The sequence below is a fragment of the Rhincodon typus genome, chromosome 3 (genome assembly GCF_021869965.1).
Source record: "Rhincodon typus isolate 14 chromosome 3, sRhiTyp1.1, whole genome shotgun sequence".
Classification (NCBI taxonomy): Eukaryota; Metazoa; Chordata; class Chondrichthyes; order Orectolobiformes; family Rhincodontidae; genus Rhincodon; species Rhincodon typus.
Genome location: NC_063334.1, coordinates 29570608 through 29592518, shown reverse-complemented (window position 1 = coordinate 29592518; position 21911 = coordinate 29570608). Strand labels below are relative to the sequence as shown.

General features: G+C 37.4%; 1 protein-coding gene across 1 annotated transcript in view; it reads right to left on the bottom strand.

Moving 5' to 3' along the window:
• The window catches only part of ecpas (Ecm29 proteasome adaptor and scaffold), a 90717-nt gene that overhangs the window by 39470 nt on the left and 29336 nt on the right, over window positions 1-21911 (bottom strand). Inside the window, exons 9-23 of the mRNA XM_048621275.1 lie at window positions 20363-20448; window positions 18293-18371; window positions 17321-17370; window positions 15817-15883; window positions 15602-15724; window positions 14746-14849; window positions 13873-13999; window positions 12097-12177; window positions 9600-9819; window positions 6765-6856; window positions 5781-5912; window positions 4412-4574; window positions 3217-3389; window positions 2145-2246; window positions 205-328 (exon numbers count right to left, since the gene is read on the bottom strand). Of these exons, the coding sequence (XP_048477232.1) occupies window positions 205-328; window positions 2145-2246; window positions 3217-3389; window positions 4412-4574; window positions 5781-5912; window positions 6765-6856; window positions 9600-9819; window positions 12097-12177; window positions 13873-13999; window positions 14746-14849; window positions 15602-15724; window positions 15817-15883; window positions 17321-17370; window positions 18293-18371; window positions 20363-20448 (1723 nt within the window). The remainder of the gene's footprint in view (window positions 1-204; window positions 329-2144; window positions 2247-3216; window positions 3390-4411; window positions 4575-5780; window positions 5913-6764; window positions 6857-9599; window positions 9820-12096; window positions 12178-13872; window positions 14000-14745; window positions 14850-15601; window positions 15725-15816; window positions 15884-17320; window positions 17371-18292; window positions 18372-20362; window positions 20449-21911) is intronic.

Here is a 21911-nt window from a genome sequence, read left to right as displayed (position 1 = left end):
TTTCTTTGTAAAATATGTAACTACACATTGTTATGCTCCAAAAATCAACAGCTCTATTTCAGTTAGCCACACACAACTAAACTAACCCCAACCCACCTTGTATCATCACCATTAAAGTTCATTAACTTTCCTAAAGGTTTACAGAAATTGTCACAAAGACGTTAAATTTTGATTAGACACACACAGACAGGATGTGCAACTTACCAACTGGAGGGGTGTATTCCTCCTCAGCAACCACCCACAGATCGCGAGCTGCTAGAGAATTTGTTCCGACTGCAGCACTGGTGATTGCTTCTCCAACTGTGAACTGCAGTTCTATTTGTTTTGCCTGGGAAGAATAAATAAATTTAGATCCATAATTTGTGATTTTGATTGCTGAGAGTAATTGGAAATCAGAGATTTGGGGCTGCCTGCATTCTAATTTCTTTAGAGCACAATGACATCAATCTCACTTAATTGATCAACAAACAACTTTAAGCTTCTCCACATACTTGCAATAGATGGCATGCTCAGGATCGGCCACAAACTCACCTTTGGAGGGGTTAACACTAAAGGTAACTCGAGCCCATCTCTACTGATCCTTTTGGCAATTCAAAGGGCTAACTTCAGCAGAAGTGAAAGACCAGGAAAGATAAGTCGCACATTTCTAGCGCCTTACCTAACCTTAGAAACTTGTGGATGTGTTGTCATTGTTGTGCTATGGGAAGGGTAGTAGACCATTTGTGCATAGCAAGCTTCCACAACCAGCAATGTGATAATGACCAAGTAATTTGTTTCAGCTGAATGATAAAGTGGCCAGGGCACTGGGGAAGAACGCTGCTTCTCTTTGAAATAGTGGTTGTGGGATCTTTTATAGTCAACCAAGGGACAGGAGGGGCCTTAACTTAATGCCTCAACTAAAAGGAGCTCCAACAGTGTGGCATGCGCTCCTTGTTCCATTGGATTATGTTCCATTGATTTTATGCTCAATTCTCTTGATTTGGATACAACTAAACTTATGAAGTGAACTTATGAACTAAACTCAGAAGTGAGAGCCTTTCCATACAGCCAAAGCTAACACAGAAAGGACTGTACCTGCTGAAATGTACCTGGCAGGCAAAGGTACATTGATTCAATAGTACACTGAAGTATAGCTGTGTGGCGTGGTCAAGTGGCAGCTGAGTTTTTTCTTTTTCTTTTATTGCTGGTCTGAAAACGTACATTTGGTATGAGATGTGCCAAGAGGAATAGGATAGCCCAACATCAAGCTTTGATTCAAAACACATACAAGAATAAACACACAGTTATTCTCATAATTTATATTGTGTTTTATTCTTGACTGATTCTTTGAAGAGTGGTGGCTACATTCTGGTTCTGTTAGTAATGTCAGTGAACACATCGAGGTTCCAGCTGGTATAATGGAGGGAAGATTAAATTGGAGTTCTGAAGGAAGAATCAGGAGGAACATAACTTCCTCAAATTGTCCAGATGATCAAAACACCACCACTTTATTGTGGATTCAGGGAATGATAAAATCTTCTTAGAGAAAGAAAGAGCTGAGATGATCCAATCGTGGATATTAAGTGCATTATGACCAACAATTTTTGAAATTATAATATAGATCATGACATTTTAGCACGTCTACATTCAAAATATTTTGCTTTTAACTTGAAGGTGATAACACACAAGATGCTGTACAGCAACTCCCCAACTTGCACCACCAAGGAGGACAGGAACAACACGCCCCATTGAAACGTCTCCAACTCCAAGTCAGGTATAACCCTGATTTGGACATATACTGCTGTTCTTTTATTGTCACTGAGCCAGAACCCAGTAATATACAGGTATCACATAACAGCAATGGTTCAATAAAAGTAATAAAAACTGGAGTTGATTTTGATAACCATATCTCAAGGATGCTTTTAAAAATCTCTACTCCCTATTAAAGAGCATGAGAATACATCCATCACACGGACTGTAGTGGTTCAAGAAAAAGATAATGATCACTATCTCAAGAGCTGCTAAAGCTGGGCAACTCTTGCCAGTCTTGACACAGTCACTTGGAAATTAAGGAGGAATACAAACTGAAATTCACAATTGTGTTGCACAATACAGATTTGAAAAGAGATGCTTGGTTCTCAATGTATGTTTAGTGCAATGCTTACCTCAACTGAGCCCATCAATCCTTGCAAGAGCTTCTTTTGATGAGGAAAATCACCATCACCAACAGGCAAATAACCCAGTGTCTGCACTGCTCGTTCCTTCATCTACAAAATAGAACATAATTGCACGGTTGTTTTAATTAATAACTAGATGTGATTAATGATTGGCAGTTAAGTATGATGTTTTCTATGTCTCCTCTAAAGCACATCTAAAGTGAGCAATATTCCTGATGATTAGGAAGATGATTAAAAAGCCCATTGTTTTCCCCCCCCATAGTTCCTCATAACTCAAGATTCTTTATGCAATGAATCATCCTTATGGCTACTCTTCAGTGCTTGAACATCATCTTTACGCACCACTTTTGAAGTAATAACCTTCCACACACATTTGATTGGTTGAATGAACTCATTTCTGCTCTATACACTTCAAAACTTTAATTATCATTGTTAGACTAACTAGAATATAATATTGTTTTACATTAAGTATTAGTTTGGAGTAAGATTAACAATTTAATTTGTACACATTGATTCCAAAATCTGGCGTTTTAAAATGTGACTTCAACAATGGCAATGCAAACACTTAGCATGCACGTATGAATCTCCACCTGAAGATAATCATTAGCTAAACCCTTTGTTTAATACAGGAGATAATGGAGCTTGAAAATAACAGTCCTAAAATCTCATTCTGTAATTTCAAATCCTTGGTGTCTCAGCAAAACAAGATGACAAAAACCTATTTAGAAACAGGATTTGTTTCAATCTATTCCCACTGATAAGGGAATCTGCATTTTCCGAAGTTAATTTGTGGGTAATGATATTCTGCAAGGTATCATTTGGAAAGTACTAGTCTGTGACAGTGCCTGTGTTTGAACATGTAAGGAAGAGAGACTTAAGAATGGAGCCTTGAAGACATGTGAAAATGTATTAAATTTCTCATGAAAATAACAAACTGACCAATGAGAAAGATTCATTCAATGATTGATGCCTGTGCTATTGGTAGAAGTCTTGCTCAAGTAGTCTCGTTCCAAATAAAAAAGCACAAGTATAAAGACCTGTTATAAAGGCTGACCCCCACCTTGTTACTCTCCTTGCCTGAGCGAATTTTAGCTAGCAAGCTCTCCACCAAGTGCAGTTTTGTGAATCCAGGCCCTTCATTTATGATAGGCAAGGCACCATTTCTTCCAATTTCACCAACTGCTACACAAGCAGCCATGGCCAATGAAGGAGATGCATCATCTAAAAATGAAGCTGAAATATTTTTGTTTAAATCAGTGCTCGTACACCATGACATATTTAGCTACCATATTTAAAACGAAAGGATAAAACTATCAGTCTAGAGATATGATAATAACTGAATCACTAAGAAAAAAAACTGCCATTTATTTTTGCTCTCAGTAATAACTTCAGGAGCATATATTACACGGAAGGATTGTATGCGTCTTGTAGCAGCTGCATTCATTCATGAAGCCACCAGTCACCAAAGCCTCTAAACAAAAAAAAATTTATCAACAGGGTACTTTGCTTACTAATCTGCAGCATACATTTGTTTTTCAAAAATTCAATGCCCAAAAGCAGCTGATAGGCTTCATGTGCAAGGAATGGAGGGCTATGGACTAAGGGCAAGCAGAAGGGATTAGTTTAATTTGGTATCATGTTCAGCACAACATTGGAGGCTGAATGGCTGGTTCCTGTGCTGTACAGTTCTACGTGGCTGGGAAGGTAAACATCTAGGGAGGCTGGTGGTGGTGGCAAGCACGTGGGGACAATACTGTATACAGATCTGCAAACTGAGACATGTCTCTCAACAATGTTAAAAGCGACAGCACAGGCATGGTCAGCAATCTACGGTCCCACAACCACTATCACAGGAGTAAATGCATTAAAAAATGGAAGAAGTAGCATGAGATGTCCATACTGGCGATGAACATTTGGAATTGTGCCTTTCAGGCAAGGTTTCAAATTGCAAACACTGAAATTTGCAGGAAGAGCATTATGCTTTTTGAAACCATTCTGGTTAAGTGCCCATAAGCACTGCCAAGCAAAACCACACAATCAAGAACTTGTCTAAATGCCCGGAGGAAATTCAAACATCCTCAATCTTTCAAAACTATTTTTAACATATCGTACCTTAAATTGCACCCAATGAAGTTAAAAAGAAAACATTGGGCAGCAAAATTCACAACTAGAATAACTGTCGAATAGCTCGATCGGGTGCTCTGTCAAATAAAACTATGAAAACATTATATAGAATTATATTGCAAGTTAATTACTAATTGTTTCTGTGGTAGATTGGATTAGTTGGTCTTCCAGTGGCTCTTCTGTGTCCGAATGTTCCATATCTTGGATTTCTAAATTTGCTCTCTTCTTCCTGGCCAGGTACCGTCCTATCATAAATCCCAAAGCCAACAATGCTCCGTGCTGTGTTTCAGGGCTCTACCAAAAATAGAATGTGAAAGGTCTGTTACTTTATTGCTCTCAATCATGCATAACATTGATGACACTGGACAGAGTGAAGACTCTAGGCCCAGACAATATCCCAAATGTGAAGAATTCAACACACCCCTTGCAAAGTTGTTCCTGTACACTTATAATGCCAGCATTGCAGAACAAAAGTGGAACATTCCCAGCTGTATCCCATTTCAAAAAGTAGGATAAATCCAACCAATCCAGCTATTACTCCATCAAACTACTCCAAGTCATCAGCAAAGTGAAGGAAGAGGTCATCAACAATGCTTTCAGAAGTCATTTATTCACAAATAACTGACCCAAAGATATCAGTTTGGGTTTCACTAGAACCACAGTTCTCGGTCTCATTAGAATTGTGGACCAAAAATGGAAACAAATGGATTCTGCTGGCAATTCTTAGGTAATAAAGCAGTCTGTACCACATGCATCTAGTCCTGTACAACTTCCAGGCATGGGGTGATTAGTGCTAAGTAACATTCAGATCATAAAAATTTCCAGCAACCACAAGAAAAAGTCTAACCACCTCCTCATGATAATCACTGGCATGACTATTGCCGAGTCCTCTCTTTTCAACATTCCATTCACCAGTGACAAAACTGGAACAGACACGCGAATGTTGAGTGGCAGACAAGGTAACTGCTGCTGGACGTTCTGTGGTGAATGAGTTAGCCGCAGATTCTGGAATGTATCTCGGCCATCACTCAAGTAGAAATCAAAAACATGATGAGAAACTCCCTAATTGTAAGGATGGGTGCAGCTACCACTCATGAGCTTGACATCATCCATATCAAAGCAACTATTTGATTAGAATCCCATTAACTAGCTTAAAGATCAATTCACAACAACATGTGTGGTTGTAATGGAGACAAATATATCATGCCGTAAAGCAACTTGCAGAAACTTCTTTAGATCATAATGAGCTCCTTCATCTCATAGGTTGCAATGCTGCAAGGGAGCCTACTACCACCATCACTCCTTTTCAGGGATAAAATCATAGACATTCCAAAGAATTACTAAAAAGATAATGCATCATCCCAGCATTATTTGCCTATACTTCTTCTCAGATGGGGTGTGTAACCTGAGGACATTCAAACAATGAAAGTGAGAAGACAGCAGTGCAAGATAAATTGGCAATACTCAATAAAAGCTTAATTAATTAAGATAAGTACTTACACCATCTTTAGTGCTCTTAATGAGATTCTGAACTGCCATTTGCAAGTCATTCCCAGACATAACGGATAGCACCACTGCATAAAGCTCTGCTGCCAGTTCACGGATCTCATCCTTATTTGTGTTCATGAGGCCCTTTTAGGAAGTGGAGGAGGGAGTGACAATTAAGATAGGAGAAATAATTTATCAATCATATTTATTAATTCTTGAAAAAGTTCTTTTTACTCTTTTTTTCTCCAGAAGTCAAACTTTGAAGACAATTTAAAATAAAATCAATGCTCAAGCTAGTCAGGAAACAATTTTGACAAAATGCAGTTGGAACTTGCTTCTGTAGCAAAACTGCCATTGGAGAAAAATCAGATTTTGTTTCCACCTGAAGTAAATTATATTACACTCAAATGTTTTCAGATTTATGGATTAAATTTTATATTAGCCAAAGTGGCCTGTCGAAATGGTCTTAAAAATCAGATAAACTGTTTTGTGTGCAGTTCTTTTTTGCATCTTTTAGAAATGTCTCAAACTGTGATCATTACAATTATGGAGAAATGCAGCAGCCAGTTTTTGAGCAGCAACATCCCATTAACAGTGCCGACATGAAAAATAATATGTTTTCCACCCTTTAATGGAGAAGTATCAGCTAAGGGAACTCAAACTTTCCTCAAACTATTCCACAATACCTCTGATATCCACCTGAATTGGGCGGATAAGGCTTCAGTTTAATGTCTCATCCAAAAGATGGCAACAATCTTTCTGTTCTACAGTACACCTTCAGATTGGGTTGCACACTCAAATCCTGAAGCAAACGTGAAACCTTAAACTAGCAACAAGAGTGCTGCCAACTGAGCCAAGGTGGCTGAATGCACTTTTATTCTTAATAAAGTGGAAAAAAAATTTAACCTTAATGGGTATAATGGTCAAAAATTAGTATTCAATGCCTGTTTTATTTTCATCCACAAAAAATGTTATTTCAGCAGATTATGAGCATACCTTAATCCAATCTATTTTGTCTGTGAACTGTGCAGCCAATTTCTGTGGATAGATTGAGACTACTTCCAACAAACAGTACATCACGGGCAATCCTTGCATTTCCAGACAGGAGGACAGAAAAGAAGAGCAACAGAATCAAAGCAGAAAATTAGTTGGAATATTTGGTATCATGAGGCATGATACTTTATATCATTGTCACTCGTATGCCTCCACACACAAATCAGGAAGTCAGTCAATGTATACCATCTTCTGCCCCAAACTCATTGGTTTCTCAATATAATACCTGCTCTGGCAGCAGGCACCTCATTCTCTCCTGAATCATTTATTCTATTTGTATTATACAAGTGGGATCTGAAATTGATGCACCAATAATCAGTTATGTGCAAATATTCAGCACCTGATTAACTGAAATGGTGTTTTGTTTTAATCAAATTATCTTTTCTCATTACACATTATGAAGTGAACTTTTAGAATGCATCCATCTGAACAAGGCTAGGGAATAAGATGTGAAGTTGTTATTGAAATGCTGATAGAACTTTGCTGTTATAATCCACAATGCCTTCGAGAATCCAATATGACACTTCTATTCCATTTATCTCCATAACACTAAGACATTGGAGCAGAAGTAGCCCATTTGGCCCATCGAATCTGCTCTGTCATTCAATGAGATTATGACTAATCCGATAATTCTCAACTCCACTTTCCTGCCTTTTCTCCATACGTCTCAAGTCTCTTACAAATTACAAATGTCTACCTCAGCCTTGAATATATTTGACATCTCAACCCCAACAGCCCTCTATGGTAAAGAATTCCACAGATTTAATACGCTCAGTGAAAATATTCCTCCTCATCTCTTTTAAATAAGGCATCTATCACAGTGAGATCTGGGTCTGAACCTAGTCAACCGCTCCACATGCATCCTGTTAAACCCTACAAAATCTTATTTGTTTCAAAAAGGTCAGTCATCTCATTCCTCTAATCTCCAATGAGCACAAACCAAATCTACCTAACCTCTCCACAAAGAAAAAATCCCTCCAAATCCGGTGTCAGTCAATCTAGTGAACCTTCTCCAGATTGCCTCCAATGCCAGTACATCTTGCCGTAGATAGGGGAGTAATACTGTTCACCATACTATAGGTGTGGTCTGGCTAGTGTTTTGTTAAGTTTCAGCAAGACTTCACTATTTTTATACTCCATTCCCTGTGAAATAAAAGCCAACATTGTATTTGCCTTCTCTATTACCGGCTGAACTTGGATGCTAGGTCTGTGATTCATGCACAATTCATTCCCTTGTAGTTGGACATTTTAGACTAGAATTTTCCAATATAAAACAGACTGTCTAAGCCCATTTAAAATGACTAACAAGATCAGTGAATAACTTTTGAAAATCGAGGCCTTTTACACAGTATATCTTTTTCAATGTCAAGTATGGCACAGGTCAAATAGACACCTTTGTACTTCAGATTTCTGCGGTCTTTCTCTATTTAAATAATATTCATCGCCCTTTATTCTTCTTGCTAAAGTGCATAACTTTACATTTTCACATTGTATTCTATCTGCCAATTTGTTGATCACTTACTTAACCTGTCTATATCCCTCTATAGATTCTTTACATCATCCTCATGACTTGCTTCTGGAGTCATATCTGCAAACTAAGCTATAATAAATTCACTTCTCTTATCGGAGCCACTAATGTATATTGTAAATAACTGTGGCACCAGCACTGATCTCTATAGCAATTCATGCTCTTCAGGTTGCCATCCTGAAAATACCCACTTTATGCCAACTCTGCATTCTAGTACTAAGCCAATCCAATCTCCATGCCAATATACTACCTCAACATAACGGGCTCTTATCTTATTAATTAGTCTTGTGTGCCACATCTTATCAAATGCCTTTTGGAAATCTCTCTACCCTGTGTCCATAGCCCTTTATTCTTAAACATAAAGCCTTCTTTTGTACTGGAAGTTGTAATCCACAAGGGCTCCTGGCTAGTTCCATGGACGTTGCCCGTGTTCATGACAATTACAAAATGTGGCCAACTCATACACCATTAATTTTCATGATCTATGTTAAATCATTTCTTTTTACAAAAAAGTACAATCAGTCTGCTACCCTAAACAAGACTAATCAATTAGCCCTTGTGACAATCACGGAGTACATTTCAGAAAACTATTGTAACCAAAACATGTATTCTTAGTTTCTATAATGGGACACAAAATAAAAAGGGAAGAAACGAATAAATAATAGTTAGGATACTGGTAGCTGCCAAGAGCACAGGAAACAACAAGAAATGATGCACAGGTGCAAATGCTCTCTCAAAGGTAAGAGCATGCACAGATTCAAGGCAACCTGAAGGAATCACGCAGGCTACTCACCCTTGTTGAAAATAACGGCAGTGCATGACTGTGCAAAATAACTTAAGTAATGCTTCAAAGCAAACAGGCCTTGCACAAAAACAAAATCAAGACAAACTTTGTTTCAGAGATAGCAAGAACTGCAGATGCTGGAGAATCTGAGACAACAAGGTGCAGAGCTGGACGAACACAGCAGGCCAAGCAGCATCAGAGGAGCAGGAAGGCTGACGTTTCGGGCCTAGACCCTTCTTCATTTTCTGAAAGAGGGTCTAGGCCCGAAACGTCAGCCTTCCTGCTCCTCTGATGCTGCTTGGCCTGCTGTGTTCGTCCAGCTCGGCACCTTGTTGTCCCAAGACAAACTTTGCCAGTCCCAATCCAGTGGCTTTCCACAAGCTGGCTTATGCTCCAAAAGGTGGCATTACTTTCAGTTCATAATTAGAGATAATTATGTTCTCCCCTATATTGCAGTTGATCTTACCTCCTATGGCTGATAGTAACTGCTCAAGAAGATCGATGTACATTTGCACTGGATTAATTTCTCCATTCTTTAATGACGATGGTGAAATTAGAGAGTCAGGAACCAAACTTCTGACATAACGACTAATGGCTGGAGCTTGGTCCTGCATGTCGACGAAACTCTGAGATATGGGTACCACCCCTGCGCTGTGTGCCAGGCACATTCGCAGATACAGGATAATCTATAGACATAACCAAATTCATAATATTAACATTTTAAAGGAAAAAACTATTTGTTTTCTAAACTGTGCCAGAGGCAGGAGTTGTTCAAATTGCCTTCAAATCCGTGGCTCTGGATTTAATCCGCTATATACCTCTCCATTGTTGCAAGGGACAAGCAGCTTGCTTAACCTAGTATACAGCTAGATAAATCGTCAGTTTGATGTTTACTGAAGCATTACATACATTACTCCTTCATGCACTATTTTAGACTTCTTCAGAACATAGAATATAGTTACTTAAAAAGTCAACTGTTGTTGTAGGTAATGCAAGCACAAATATTGCAACAAATATTATTTTGATTTGGCATAGTTAAGATAGTCTTGTGACTGCGCAAGATAAAATTGAACTGTTGAAAGGGCAGAAAGATCACCAACATCTTGATTTAATACCACGGCAGCCTAATTGAATTCATTGACTGGGCAGTTTCACAAAGAGAATTAAGAATAAATTCACTCTGCTTATATCTCCATTGAGAAGCTTAATTTCCTTTTCTCTTATTCCCAAATTCCAGACAGGGCATTTTAGAGTAATAAGGACCTCCTCCAAAGGATTTAGTGAGCAAAATACACTGCACAATATGATCTGGTGGCGATCTTCTCAGTACTGAACCAGCTGATCAGTTTGGAAAGGTCAAAGATCATGGTCAAGTGCTTTCAGCATTCCTGTTCTGGAAGGGTCAATAGTGGAGGGGGAGGAAGGCAATTAGATAGTAATCAAACTTCCAATCTCAATCTAATAACTGTTGCTGGAAAAAGCATTATCAGCTGAATCAAGACTAAGGTCAACAACTGTCAAATTGATCTTCTGCACAAACAAAATACTGCAGCTTGCAATAAAAAACAGAAAATGCTAGAAACACTGGGGGGGAAGCAGAGTTTCACATTGATGATGTTTTGCCAGAACGATGTCCAGGCTTCCATTACTTAAATAAACAAACAACATTAATTACCTTAATTTAAAAGAAATTTTAGTTAACCTTTCACAACTCTACAGTGAACACAAAATATTCTAACTCAGAGGTGAAAGTGCTTGTTTTAAATATATCCAATTTTGTGGTAATTTTGACAAATTAGGGGAGTTTTAAATATAAATATAATGGGAGTTGGTGTTTTAGCTAACCAAATGTCTGGTCAGAACTTCAAACATTTTGTTTAGGAGCGTTCTTTCTGCATTGCACGTGAATACATTTTTCCTTACAGTTAGAAAACTGAAGGTTGACAGTATGGGAACAGGAGAATCTCTGCTTTTCAAACATTTAAATTAGCAGTTATGATCTCAATAGAGGCCAGTAACTCAAAAGAATTCGAATTCCCAGCTATTAATTGAAAGAATTACACCACAAAATTTCAAGTTTTAAACAAAAGACTTCATAATACAAGAATTAAACAAAACAAATACTAAGAACACTATATTTGGTACACTTATTCTTCAAACTCAAAAATATCAACAGAAACTTATGTTCAAATTTTATGACTGCTCAAAACTTGTCCTATATTTTATAGAATCTTGAGGGTTCCATCGTTTTTCTTGGCACCAAACCAACGGCTGCCACAGCTCTCAGGAATTCACTGAGTATCCTCAGTGTTCCCACCATTCTCCTAGGTATGAGATATTTAGGGTCCTTTCACTTGGCAGCCCTCTCTCTCTCCTTAAGCACCTAGTTCAAGCATGGGCCTCATTCCATGGTTGCTCAGTGACACCAAAGCAGAAATACTCTGACAACTCTCTACTCCCCGTCAAAGCTGCTTGACAACTCTTGATCCAGTCTTCGACTAGCTTTCTCAAAGCTGCTCACATATTGACTGACTGATTATCTAAAAAAAATGATAAATCCAAGACAAAAAGGGTACCTCCCTGCATAACCTATTTTCGTAGCAATTTGGCGCACCTGGAATGACCTACATGACAGGAGTGCTGATTAGTTGCCAAATGGATTCTAATTGGTAGAGGTAGTGAAATGGAGAATGCATCCCAGCAATTTTCAAGCACTGTAATATGAAACGCCTACTTGAAAACTTGAATGCAATGGAATTCTTTATTTGGAAACTTAAAGAACAGTTAAGATTTGAGTCTTCTTTCTATTAATCCCACACAATTTATCACTTTAACTGAACCTTTCTCCTCTCGTTATTCAATTTGAATCACCATCTACTTTATTATTTTCATCATATGTGCTAATACCAGACAATAATGTTGCAAATAGACCATCTGATTGTCTTCAACTAATCAGTTCTTACCTCATTGTATGTAGCAGGGTTAAATGGCAGAATGTATGTTCCTGCAGTATATTTTGCTGATGTTTTTATCCTTTGAGAGGCCTGATGAGATAGAAAAACAAATTCAGAATACCCTATTCTTACTGTCCACCGGAGGACAGAAGGAAGTAGCTAAGCTGTTTTTAAGGGAAAAAATGCATAAACCACCTTTCAGATTCTTTATGCCCTTATTTAGGCCATAAAGGAAATTTATAAAAGGAATATGTGAAAAGTGCAACAAGGCGAGTTGAGATAGAAGAACATCCACATTGTTATTGAATGACTGCTGGCTCGAAGAAACAAAAAATAAATCCAATTCCCTTTGCTTGTTTCCTTTAGTCTCTCTTATTTGTTCATAGAATGTGGGCATTGTTGGGTCATTTTTTGCCCATTCCTAATTAACATGAAAATTTATTGTGGTAAACTGCCATCTTAAACCACTACAGTTCATGTGGTTTCGGTACACCCGCAGTGCTGAGAGGGAGGAAATTCCAGGATACTGATCTAGAGACAGTGAAGGAATAGTGAGACAGTTCCAAGCCAAAACATTGTGTGGCTTGCAGGGGAACTTAAAGGTGACACTCCTATATATCTGCTGTCATTGTCCCTTCAAGAGGTCACAGGTTTGGAAGTTTACCAAAAGGTCCTTGGTGAGTTGCTGCAATGCATCTTGCACTTGGTACACACTGTTGCCACTGTGCATCAGTAGTGAAAGAAGAAAATCTTCAAGTTCGTGAACAGGGTGCCAATTAAGGAAGTCTGTCTTAGATGATGTTGAGCTTTTGATGAGGCTATGCTCGTCCAGGCAAGTGAAAAATATTCTAGAACATTCCTGACTTGTGCCTTGTAGATGGTGGACAAACCTTGGGAAGTCAGGAGATGATTTACTCTGCCAACCTCTGACCAGCTCTTATAGCCATTGTCTGGTCAATGATAACCTGCAGGATGTTGATAATGGGGGATTCAGTGATAGTAATCCCATCAATACCAAAAGTATCTATTACATGATGTCTTTACTGTTTGGCATGCAAGTCCAATGCTATCGCTTCACCAGGTTAATAACTTTCAGCATTTTTCAAGATGACTAATGCTACTCCTGGTAATTCTCTCCCACATTCTTCATTGTACTAAAGTCGATTGCCTAGCTTAACGGTACTGGTAAGAGTGGGAGATATACCAGGCCATGATGATATAGATTGTGTTTGAATACAATTCTGCTGCTGCTTACAATCACAGCACTGCATGGATGCTCAGTTTGAAGTTTCTAGATCTGTCAGACCTTCACACAGACTAAGTACCATTCCTTACAAGTAAATCACATTAAAGTTGCCTTTAGGTATTCAGCATAGACATTACTATGGAATGGTTTTCTTGTCACCTTGTAAAATGTTTTGCGCCAACAATCAGTTAAATAATTGATATAAATTACAAATAGTCAAAGCTTGTGAAAAATTGTGATATTTATGTCTAAGAAACACGTTATTAAGGAAAAGTACTGAAGCATCCAAATGAACCAGTGAATCTGAATGAAGTGAAGGTTTAGCCACCACCAACACAGGCATAAACTGCAGACTATCTGATTTAGCTTTGTAACTTAATTTGAACAAAGCAACTTCACACCAGTGAGTAGATCGCACAAGTTGTTAGAATGTTCGCATATTACATACTCTTAATACTAGTTATTTACATTAGTGAAGGTGGAAAGGAGGAGTCACCAATGGAGTTCCACTATAACACTGTTGAAAAGAAAAATATTACCTTATCTTGAATGTAATGGACCATTTCAGGAAACGATGGCATGACCTTAGGGGTGCTTTCCTTTTCTGTTGTTTGATTCGGTAGAGCCCTCAAAACATGTCGTGCTTCCCCATACACTTCCTCTCTCCTAATTTTAAAGAGAGAGTTAGATGATCATACATTGGACTCTGGTTAAAAATACCCTTTGCTGTTTTCTGTTTTGTTTAACATCAATGTTAATTTTAACAAACATGCAAGTAGACTATAGCAAATTCACTTGCTTTTACTATGCATATACACACAATGCATTTTACTTCCAAACATGATGGCAGTACACAGTAATAGATATTTAAAAGTAAAAAGTGCTCTGACAAACCAGGTTAATTTATTAATTTCTTCAGTGTATTCAATCCCCACATATTCCAAACTCTGTTGTCCACACCCCTATTGACACAAAGTCTCCCTTTGTGTTCATAGCCCTACATGATAGCTCTTGGTCCAGTAACATCCTGATTTTAACTTCTGCATCCTTGTTTGCAAATTCCTCTCTAATCTTACTTCTTCCATTTCGTTAACTTCCAACAACCACATAACCTGGAAGATGAGCTTTTCTCCAATTCTGGTCTCTTGGGCATTTCTGATTCTCATTGCTGCACTGTTGGCAGCTGTGCATCCAGCTATGTAGTCCACTCTTTTCTCCTTTAAAATGCTCCTTACAATTTAATTCTATGATCGAGCTCTCTGTTCTCATGTATCCCTCGGTGGCCAGGTGTGAAACTGAATAAAGCAACTGTGAAGTACTTGGAATTTTTAACCATATTAAAGATGCTGCATAAAAATGTATATACTTATAATACAATAGAATACTATTTTCTGCCATGACTGAAAACTTACGGGTCTCCTGCAGCAAGCAACAGCATGTATCTGGATGGTATATGGTCTGAAGCAAACACTTTGCTGGCAAATTTCACAGCAACTTGTCGGACCTGCACTTCAGGCTGGAAAAAATAACAAGAGAGTAATAATTAGAGAAATCCTAACTGCATTGTTAACATGATTTCATTTTTCTTTCTGCTGCTTCTTAAAAAGGGTCTCACATACCAACAGCCATTTGACACTGACTTTACAACTTGTTTCAGAAATTTCTCATGTACTGCCTTCAGTACAGACAAATATTTAATTTGCCACAACACTACATCATGTTTACAGAACCTGATAGCAACAGGAAAACAATGAAATGTTAAAGTTTGCTCTGACACTCTAAGCCATGGCTATAAATGTTAACTGTAAGTTTAATACTTTGTTCAGTAGGAAGACAAAAGTCATAAATGCTTGTCCAGTCGAATTAGCACTTTAAAACCAAGATCAAAATTGTGAATAAATGACCAAATAATTTGACAGAAAATAAGTAGACAGTTAATGGTCATCTGCAATTAACTTACAAAATGCTTAATACATTATGTTAATGCAACATGGGCTGCAACCAACAATTACACTCATCTAGTTCTCTCCACATATCCTTCAGTGAAAAATATATCCCTTTTCACATTAATGCAATCTGGGGTTCTGTCATGATATCTTCAATTGACTCGGTGTCAAAATCTATTTGATAACATTTGTAAAGTGCTCTGGAACATTCTATTGCATTAATGGTTTTACATAAATGCAATATTTTGTTTAAAATGGTCACAATAATGAAAGGCAAAGTTTCTATCAGTCTAATAATATTTGTTTGTAAGTTTGGACATACCTTCTCCAGATATGCAGCAACCAGAGCTTCCATGAGCGTAAGAGAAGCTCCTTGTAAAGAACAATAGGCTCCTACCATCATAGCCAAAGCTTCCTGAATGGAAAGCCTGATATCGGGAGCTTCCTGTCAATATAAAAAAAGATTAAAAATCCCCTATTTGAAATACAACCAGGCGTTATAATGTAAAAGGACAATTTCTGAGAATTTCCACATACCTTGCACATTGCTTCAAAAAACTGCTGTACAAGTGCTAAATCTTTTGTGAAAAGTTGTGGTAGACGGCTGAATATGTAGGGTAAAAAAACACATTTCACTGACAAAATATAATGGTTATGCAATATTTACAGATATCTATATTTGCCATGTTTTAAGCATTGGAAAATTTTCATTGTATTTCAATGAATATTTCAAAATCTTAAAGTGGTACAAGAATAGCTATAGCAGTTTTATTCATTTAAATTACTTGTAAAAACTCTTCCCTCCTTATGGTTTTCTGGTGTGATTTGTCTTCCCCACTGTCCGTACAGGAGGTATAACACAGTGCAGACAAGACCATAAGAAACTGGAGTAATCCTGCTCTGTCAATCACCAAGATCGTGACTGGCTAGTGCCAATTATAGACATAAGTGTCTCTAGCGTTTACAATTTAACCATTGTTGCTACTAAGAGTTAGAGAAACTGTTTAATGCCATGTCAGACATATCATATTTCCAGCAGTCTGTTCCAGCAAATCTGATTCAGCAAGTGATGGCTTATTATTGCCTTTAGATTTCTGTGTACAAAACATCAAACCATTAAAAACAAAACTAAAATTATTGCTCCGCAAAATAGTTCATACGTGGTAAACACAAAGCTCTCTTGCTACAGATTAAAGAACATATTCATGAATTACTTGCGCAGTCAAGTGGAAAATAAGTGATTTCTTTACGAACTTATGAATTTTATAGGGTTTCATACCTCCGGTTTACAATCCTGTTACACCTTCGATGTCATACTTACTTTCAACATAGTGCATTTCAATTCATTTTAAATTTTATTAAACTGGGCACTGTTTAATTTTAAGTGTACAATGAAAATGCTTGGGTGCCCTTTCATAAAATCATACCACACAGGAGGCCAACGTTCAGTTCATTGTGCCTCACTGAAAAGGTTATTTGGTCAGTCCCACTGCTCCTGAACTTTCAATATAACCCTGGAGAAGTTTCGCGTTCAAGTATTTGGTCAATTCCCTTTTGAAAGTCACTATTGGATCTGCTTCTACCACCCTTACTGTCAGTGCACTCCACATCATTAATTGTTGGAGAAAAGTTCTCACCTCCCCTCTGGTTCTTTTGACAACTAGCATGAAATAGTCTCCTCCTGTCACAAATTCTCCTGGCAATGGGAACAATTTCCATTAGTTTTGTCTTATGGATGTTGGTTGCTTTGAATGTTCAAGAAACAAGTGTATGAAAAGGGCTTGCTTGTTAAGAACAGCTTTATGCATGGTGTTTTGTAATTGGAGAAAGCATATATTGCTGCAGACTTGCAAGCCCACAAAAACACAGAGCCCATTTTGAAAATAAAGCCAGAATATAATAAAAACATTATTACATTAGATTTATAAATAAATGTACTATATCACAAAATGCTTCTGGTCATGCAAAATGCACAGCATCACAAATGTACATCAACATTTTACAAAATTAATAGAATCTCAAAAAATACAAAAATATTCACCTGGATAATTTCCCAACTGCTGAATATGCCATGGAAAGGGCTTTTGGATCCTTCATCAGAATAAAGGAACAAATTTTAAATTTACAATACATTAGAGTCTAGAATTAAGCAAGTGATTAAATTGTGAAATAATTTTGCAAGTTAAATGGCACAAAGATTTGGATAAAATTTTAGAATTTCCATGAGTTGAAGTGCACTATAAGCAACATCATATCCCTCAATTCCTCAATTAGTTAAGGCAGAATACCTCAGAGACATAAGAGGAAAGTCTCTAGATGCAATCCCAGTATTGTACTATGTCTGCAGTACAATTTGGCTCAAGTGATCCTATTTAGGAGAGAGTCAAATCAACCGGATTCGTGGATAGCTATTTAGCATCATCTTCAGCACCCATAACAGTGAGTAGAAGAGAATCATCCTCTGTCTCAAGGAACTGCCTAACTGTGGCTGAATGGACACTGGCTGGACATGGACAGAACTGGCCAATATAAAGCTAGATAATTTGCTGACTTTCACTATTTAAACTGACATCATACATTAGTAACCACTTGGTTCAAATAGCTGAAGACAGCCATTGAATCGTTGTCTAGTAAGGAATGAGTATGAAAGCGCAGAGGTAAGATTAAGATTAAAAAGAAACTTTAAATGTCAGTTTTGATCCTTGGTCTAGGTGGAGCTGGTTCTTTGTTGTAGAGTCAATAAAACTTGCATCAATATTCTGCCCTAAATTACTGTAGTGTCCCCTTTAGGTGAGGACAAAAATGGATTTGGATGTGATGCAGCCCAATGTCCAAAGTTTTCTGACAAAGCACCATTTAATGCTTGAAGGATGGCCACTCTGGAGGATTGGTGAGAATTGGGTAACTCCAGCCCAGGTTTGTTACAGCATTGAAGTAAAGAATCGGAGAGAGCAAAATACAGGTGCCAAAGTACATACATTATTTTGGATCAAATAGATTTCAGAAGTCTTACCTCTTTGTATTCATTGATCAATTTAGTAAGCCCATTTAGAAGCATTGGTCCCAAAGGTTTAATTTTATTATCAGGACAACTGTAAACAATAAGGAGGATTATGAAGAGTGAAGAATATCTTACACTATTCAAAAAAGGCCAATCTAACATTATTCAAAATGCTAAATTGAAAAAAAGCAGTGGATTACTCTACATCAAACAAATATGCTCCGCTACTTGCGTTCAATGAATACGTCCCCAGCAGCCTGACTTTGCAACAAACGGATGTTCCTTTTAAGATGGTAGCCTTGTACCTGCTTTCGTAAAACACTGGCTAAAATCTTAGATGGTGACTCAAAAGACCCCCAAATATTGCTGTTTATGTGTCAACTGTATGAAATGGAGCTCCCACTGTATTAATTGAGAATAATACTTTTTAGTTATACAAAGAAAAATTCAAATTGGGCAACGCACAAAATTTGGTTTTATATTTGTTGTTGGATCAAAAACTGACAACTCTGCTGGCTAAGCAAATCTAGATTATCAAATCAAGTATCTGTGTATTCTAATAAACAATTACAAAAAGAATGATGCTATTTAAGAGCACATTAGAAACTTATGGCAGAAAGTTAGTACAGGTCACAAACAATGAGCAGTGTTTACTTTAAGAATGTTAGTTGATTCAGAGAATGTCTGGACACTGCTGATGAATCTTGCAATGTTACAGAAACTTGGTAGTATGCAAAGCCATACTTCAGTTCAATCTCAATAACAAGAAAATAGAATCATAGCAGATTTAGCAGCCAATTCAGAAAAAGAGTTCAAATCAATCCAACTCAAATATTTTACATGGTAACATCCTGTGCACCTCTCCCTCTAATTTCCAATTACCTAGATCATCCTTTGGGCTGCTTCAATTATTCTCACTAGTTTGACTGCATTGCTCTCCATTTTCTTTTTGGAAAATTTGGGTGATTTGTTTAAGAGCAAGCTTTCAGTGAATCATGAACAAAATCACTCAGGTTTCCAACTTCTCACCAATTAACAAATATTCTGAGTTCCTGCTTTTTTCTACTAAAGTTACTTTACATTTATTCACATCCTCTTTCATCTGCCACGCTTTTGTTCATTAACTTAGCCCGATTGGTTTGAAGCCTCCGGTAACAGCCTGTTATCCCAAGGACGATCCATTTAGTCCAACTCTCTGCTTTGTCTGTTAATCAATTCTCAAACCACACTAGTATATAATCCCAAATCCAATGCACTTTTTTTTTGAAAACTCCTGTATGGGACCTTAACAAAAACCCTCTGTGAATCCTTTATACACCACATCTGCTGGTTCTCCTATTTCTATGCTACAAATACAATTTTAAAAAACTCCCAACAGAATCGTCAAACATGATTTTCCTTTCAGAAATCCACAGTGACTCTGCCCAATTTGGCTATTGTTTCTTTTTTAAGTGCCCAGTTATCTTTAAAATGGATTCTAACATTTTCCCTGTTACAGATGTTGACCTATCACGTCTGTAGTTTCTTTTCTCCAACTCTTCTTAAATAGTGGGGTTATATTTGTTGCTTTTCAGTTGCAGAAACCTTTCATAGTCTGTGGAAATGTAAAGATAATCATAAATTAATCCTTATTCCTACAGTTACCCCCTTCAACACTCTAGGGTAGTTTGTCTGATCCAGGGAATTTATCAGCCTTCAATCTGGTTAATTTTTTATTATCTCTTTACTAGAACTAACTTTTTTCAGTTTCACAAATCCTTTGGTTGACAAGTATTTTGTCTGTATCACATGCAAATTAATGTGAAAATTCATCATATTATGGTTTACTATGATATAAATATTGGGATTCACCACATGGGAAATCACGGACCTTAACCTGCATCTTAACACTAAGGCAACTTATCACATTGAGAGATGTATTCAGCTTTTCTTAATTTGTAAAACAATAACCAAGAGCCTCCTTGCACAATCCTTCTGGATAAAATGTATTTCACAGAAACAATGTTTTGAAGGGACATCATGAGCAATTTGTAGTTTATTTTTATATGAACTGTAAGAGAAACAAATATGCATGCAACTTACACTGAGCATATATGATGTACAAATTGTAAGGTAAGTCCTCTCAATTTTGCATTTGTATTGGCACCAAACAGTCCATCATACACCACCTGTGAAAACAAGACTGTGAATCAGTACTGTTTTAATAGATCTATATCCTCACATAAATATAACACTTGTAGAAAAAACACAGGTGCACTGCATATTAACGCAGTGAAGAGAACAGGCAATGTGCCAATAATTTCCTGGTATTATAGTCCGAGATGCTTTGATGGTCGTGGTACACTTTGTGACCATTCATCCAAAGTCTAGATTTCTGAGTCTTACTTTTGGTTGGGACACTTGCCCTCTGTCTTTGAATATAATGAATAGAGTGGAGGAAGGGAAGATGTTTCCACTTGCTGGGGAACCTAAAACCAGAGATCATAAATTGAAATCAAACACCGAAAGTCTCACAAGGAGCCCATGCAGTGATTAAGGCAAAAAACATAGGGCCAGTCAATCTGCAAGGGACGGCTGGGTGAGTAGATGACAGAGCTAGGAAAAGTTGTTTATAATAGAACTCACAACACAGAAACAGGCCATTCGGAATTGGTCTCAGTGGTATTTATGCTCCACACAATTTTTCTCCCACTCTACATCATTTAAACATGGCACCATATCCTTTTATTCCTTCAAAACCACAAAATATGAACAGAAATTATATATATTTTTAACTTATGAAACGAATCCCAATGGGAAGGATTATAACACATTTTCATATAAAATATCTACTAATGCCATGTTGCCGGTTTCAAACATTTAAATAAGTTAACTTAATGAGGTACTATAAACAAACCCATGCCCACCTCTCTTCACTGATCCTTAAAGACAGAAAAGCTAAATCTGCAGTTCTCTGTAAACAGGCAAAAATACTAAAAAGAATAATCTCAGTATGCAAGTGGCAAGCAGATGCCTCTAATCCTGAGCTGCACCATCTATTCATTCGATTCTGTATACAGAACTCCATCAAAGAACGTTGTACATAAGAAATGGGAAGATGGTGGAGTAGGCTAATCTGAACACACTGTTCTGTGACAGGATGGAATTGTTCTGCTTCTGTAAAACTGGCAATATATCACTTCCCTGGACAGCTGTTAGGTGGCACTCAATAGTTACAATTACACAGTAGTATCTGAATGAAGCATGAATAAAGGAGGGAAGAAGTCTCCGACAAAAACTGTTGATTGCATATACCCCTTTAACTGATAACAAAGTACAGTGCAAGAGAAAACAAACTCTAGGGTGGCACTTGACCAACTTAAAGATAAAATGGCAATCATAAATAATGAATGTGAAAAACTCCACATTTAGATTCAATGGTATTAGAGTTCAGCTGAAACATGTTCAACCTTGAGCTTAAGTAGCCACAATTGGATGAAAGTCACCCCGATGGACAATAGCAATGAGTATGCGCCTGTACAAAAACAGAAGTTGCTGGAAGCTCAGCAGGTCTGACAGCATCTGTGAAGAAAAAATCAGAGTTAAATGTTTCGGATCCGGTGACCCTTCCTCAGAACTGATGGTAGCTGGG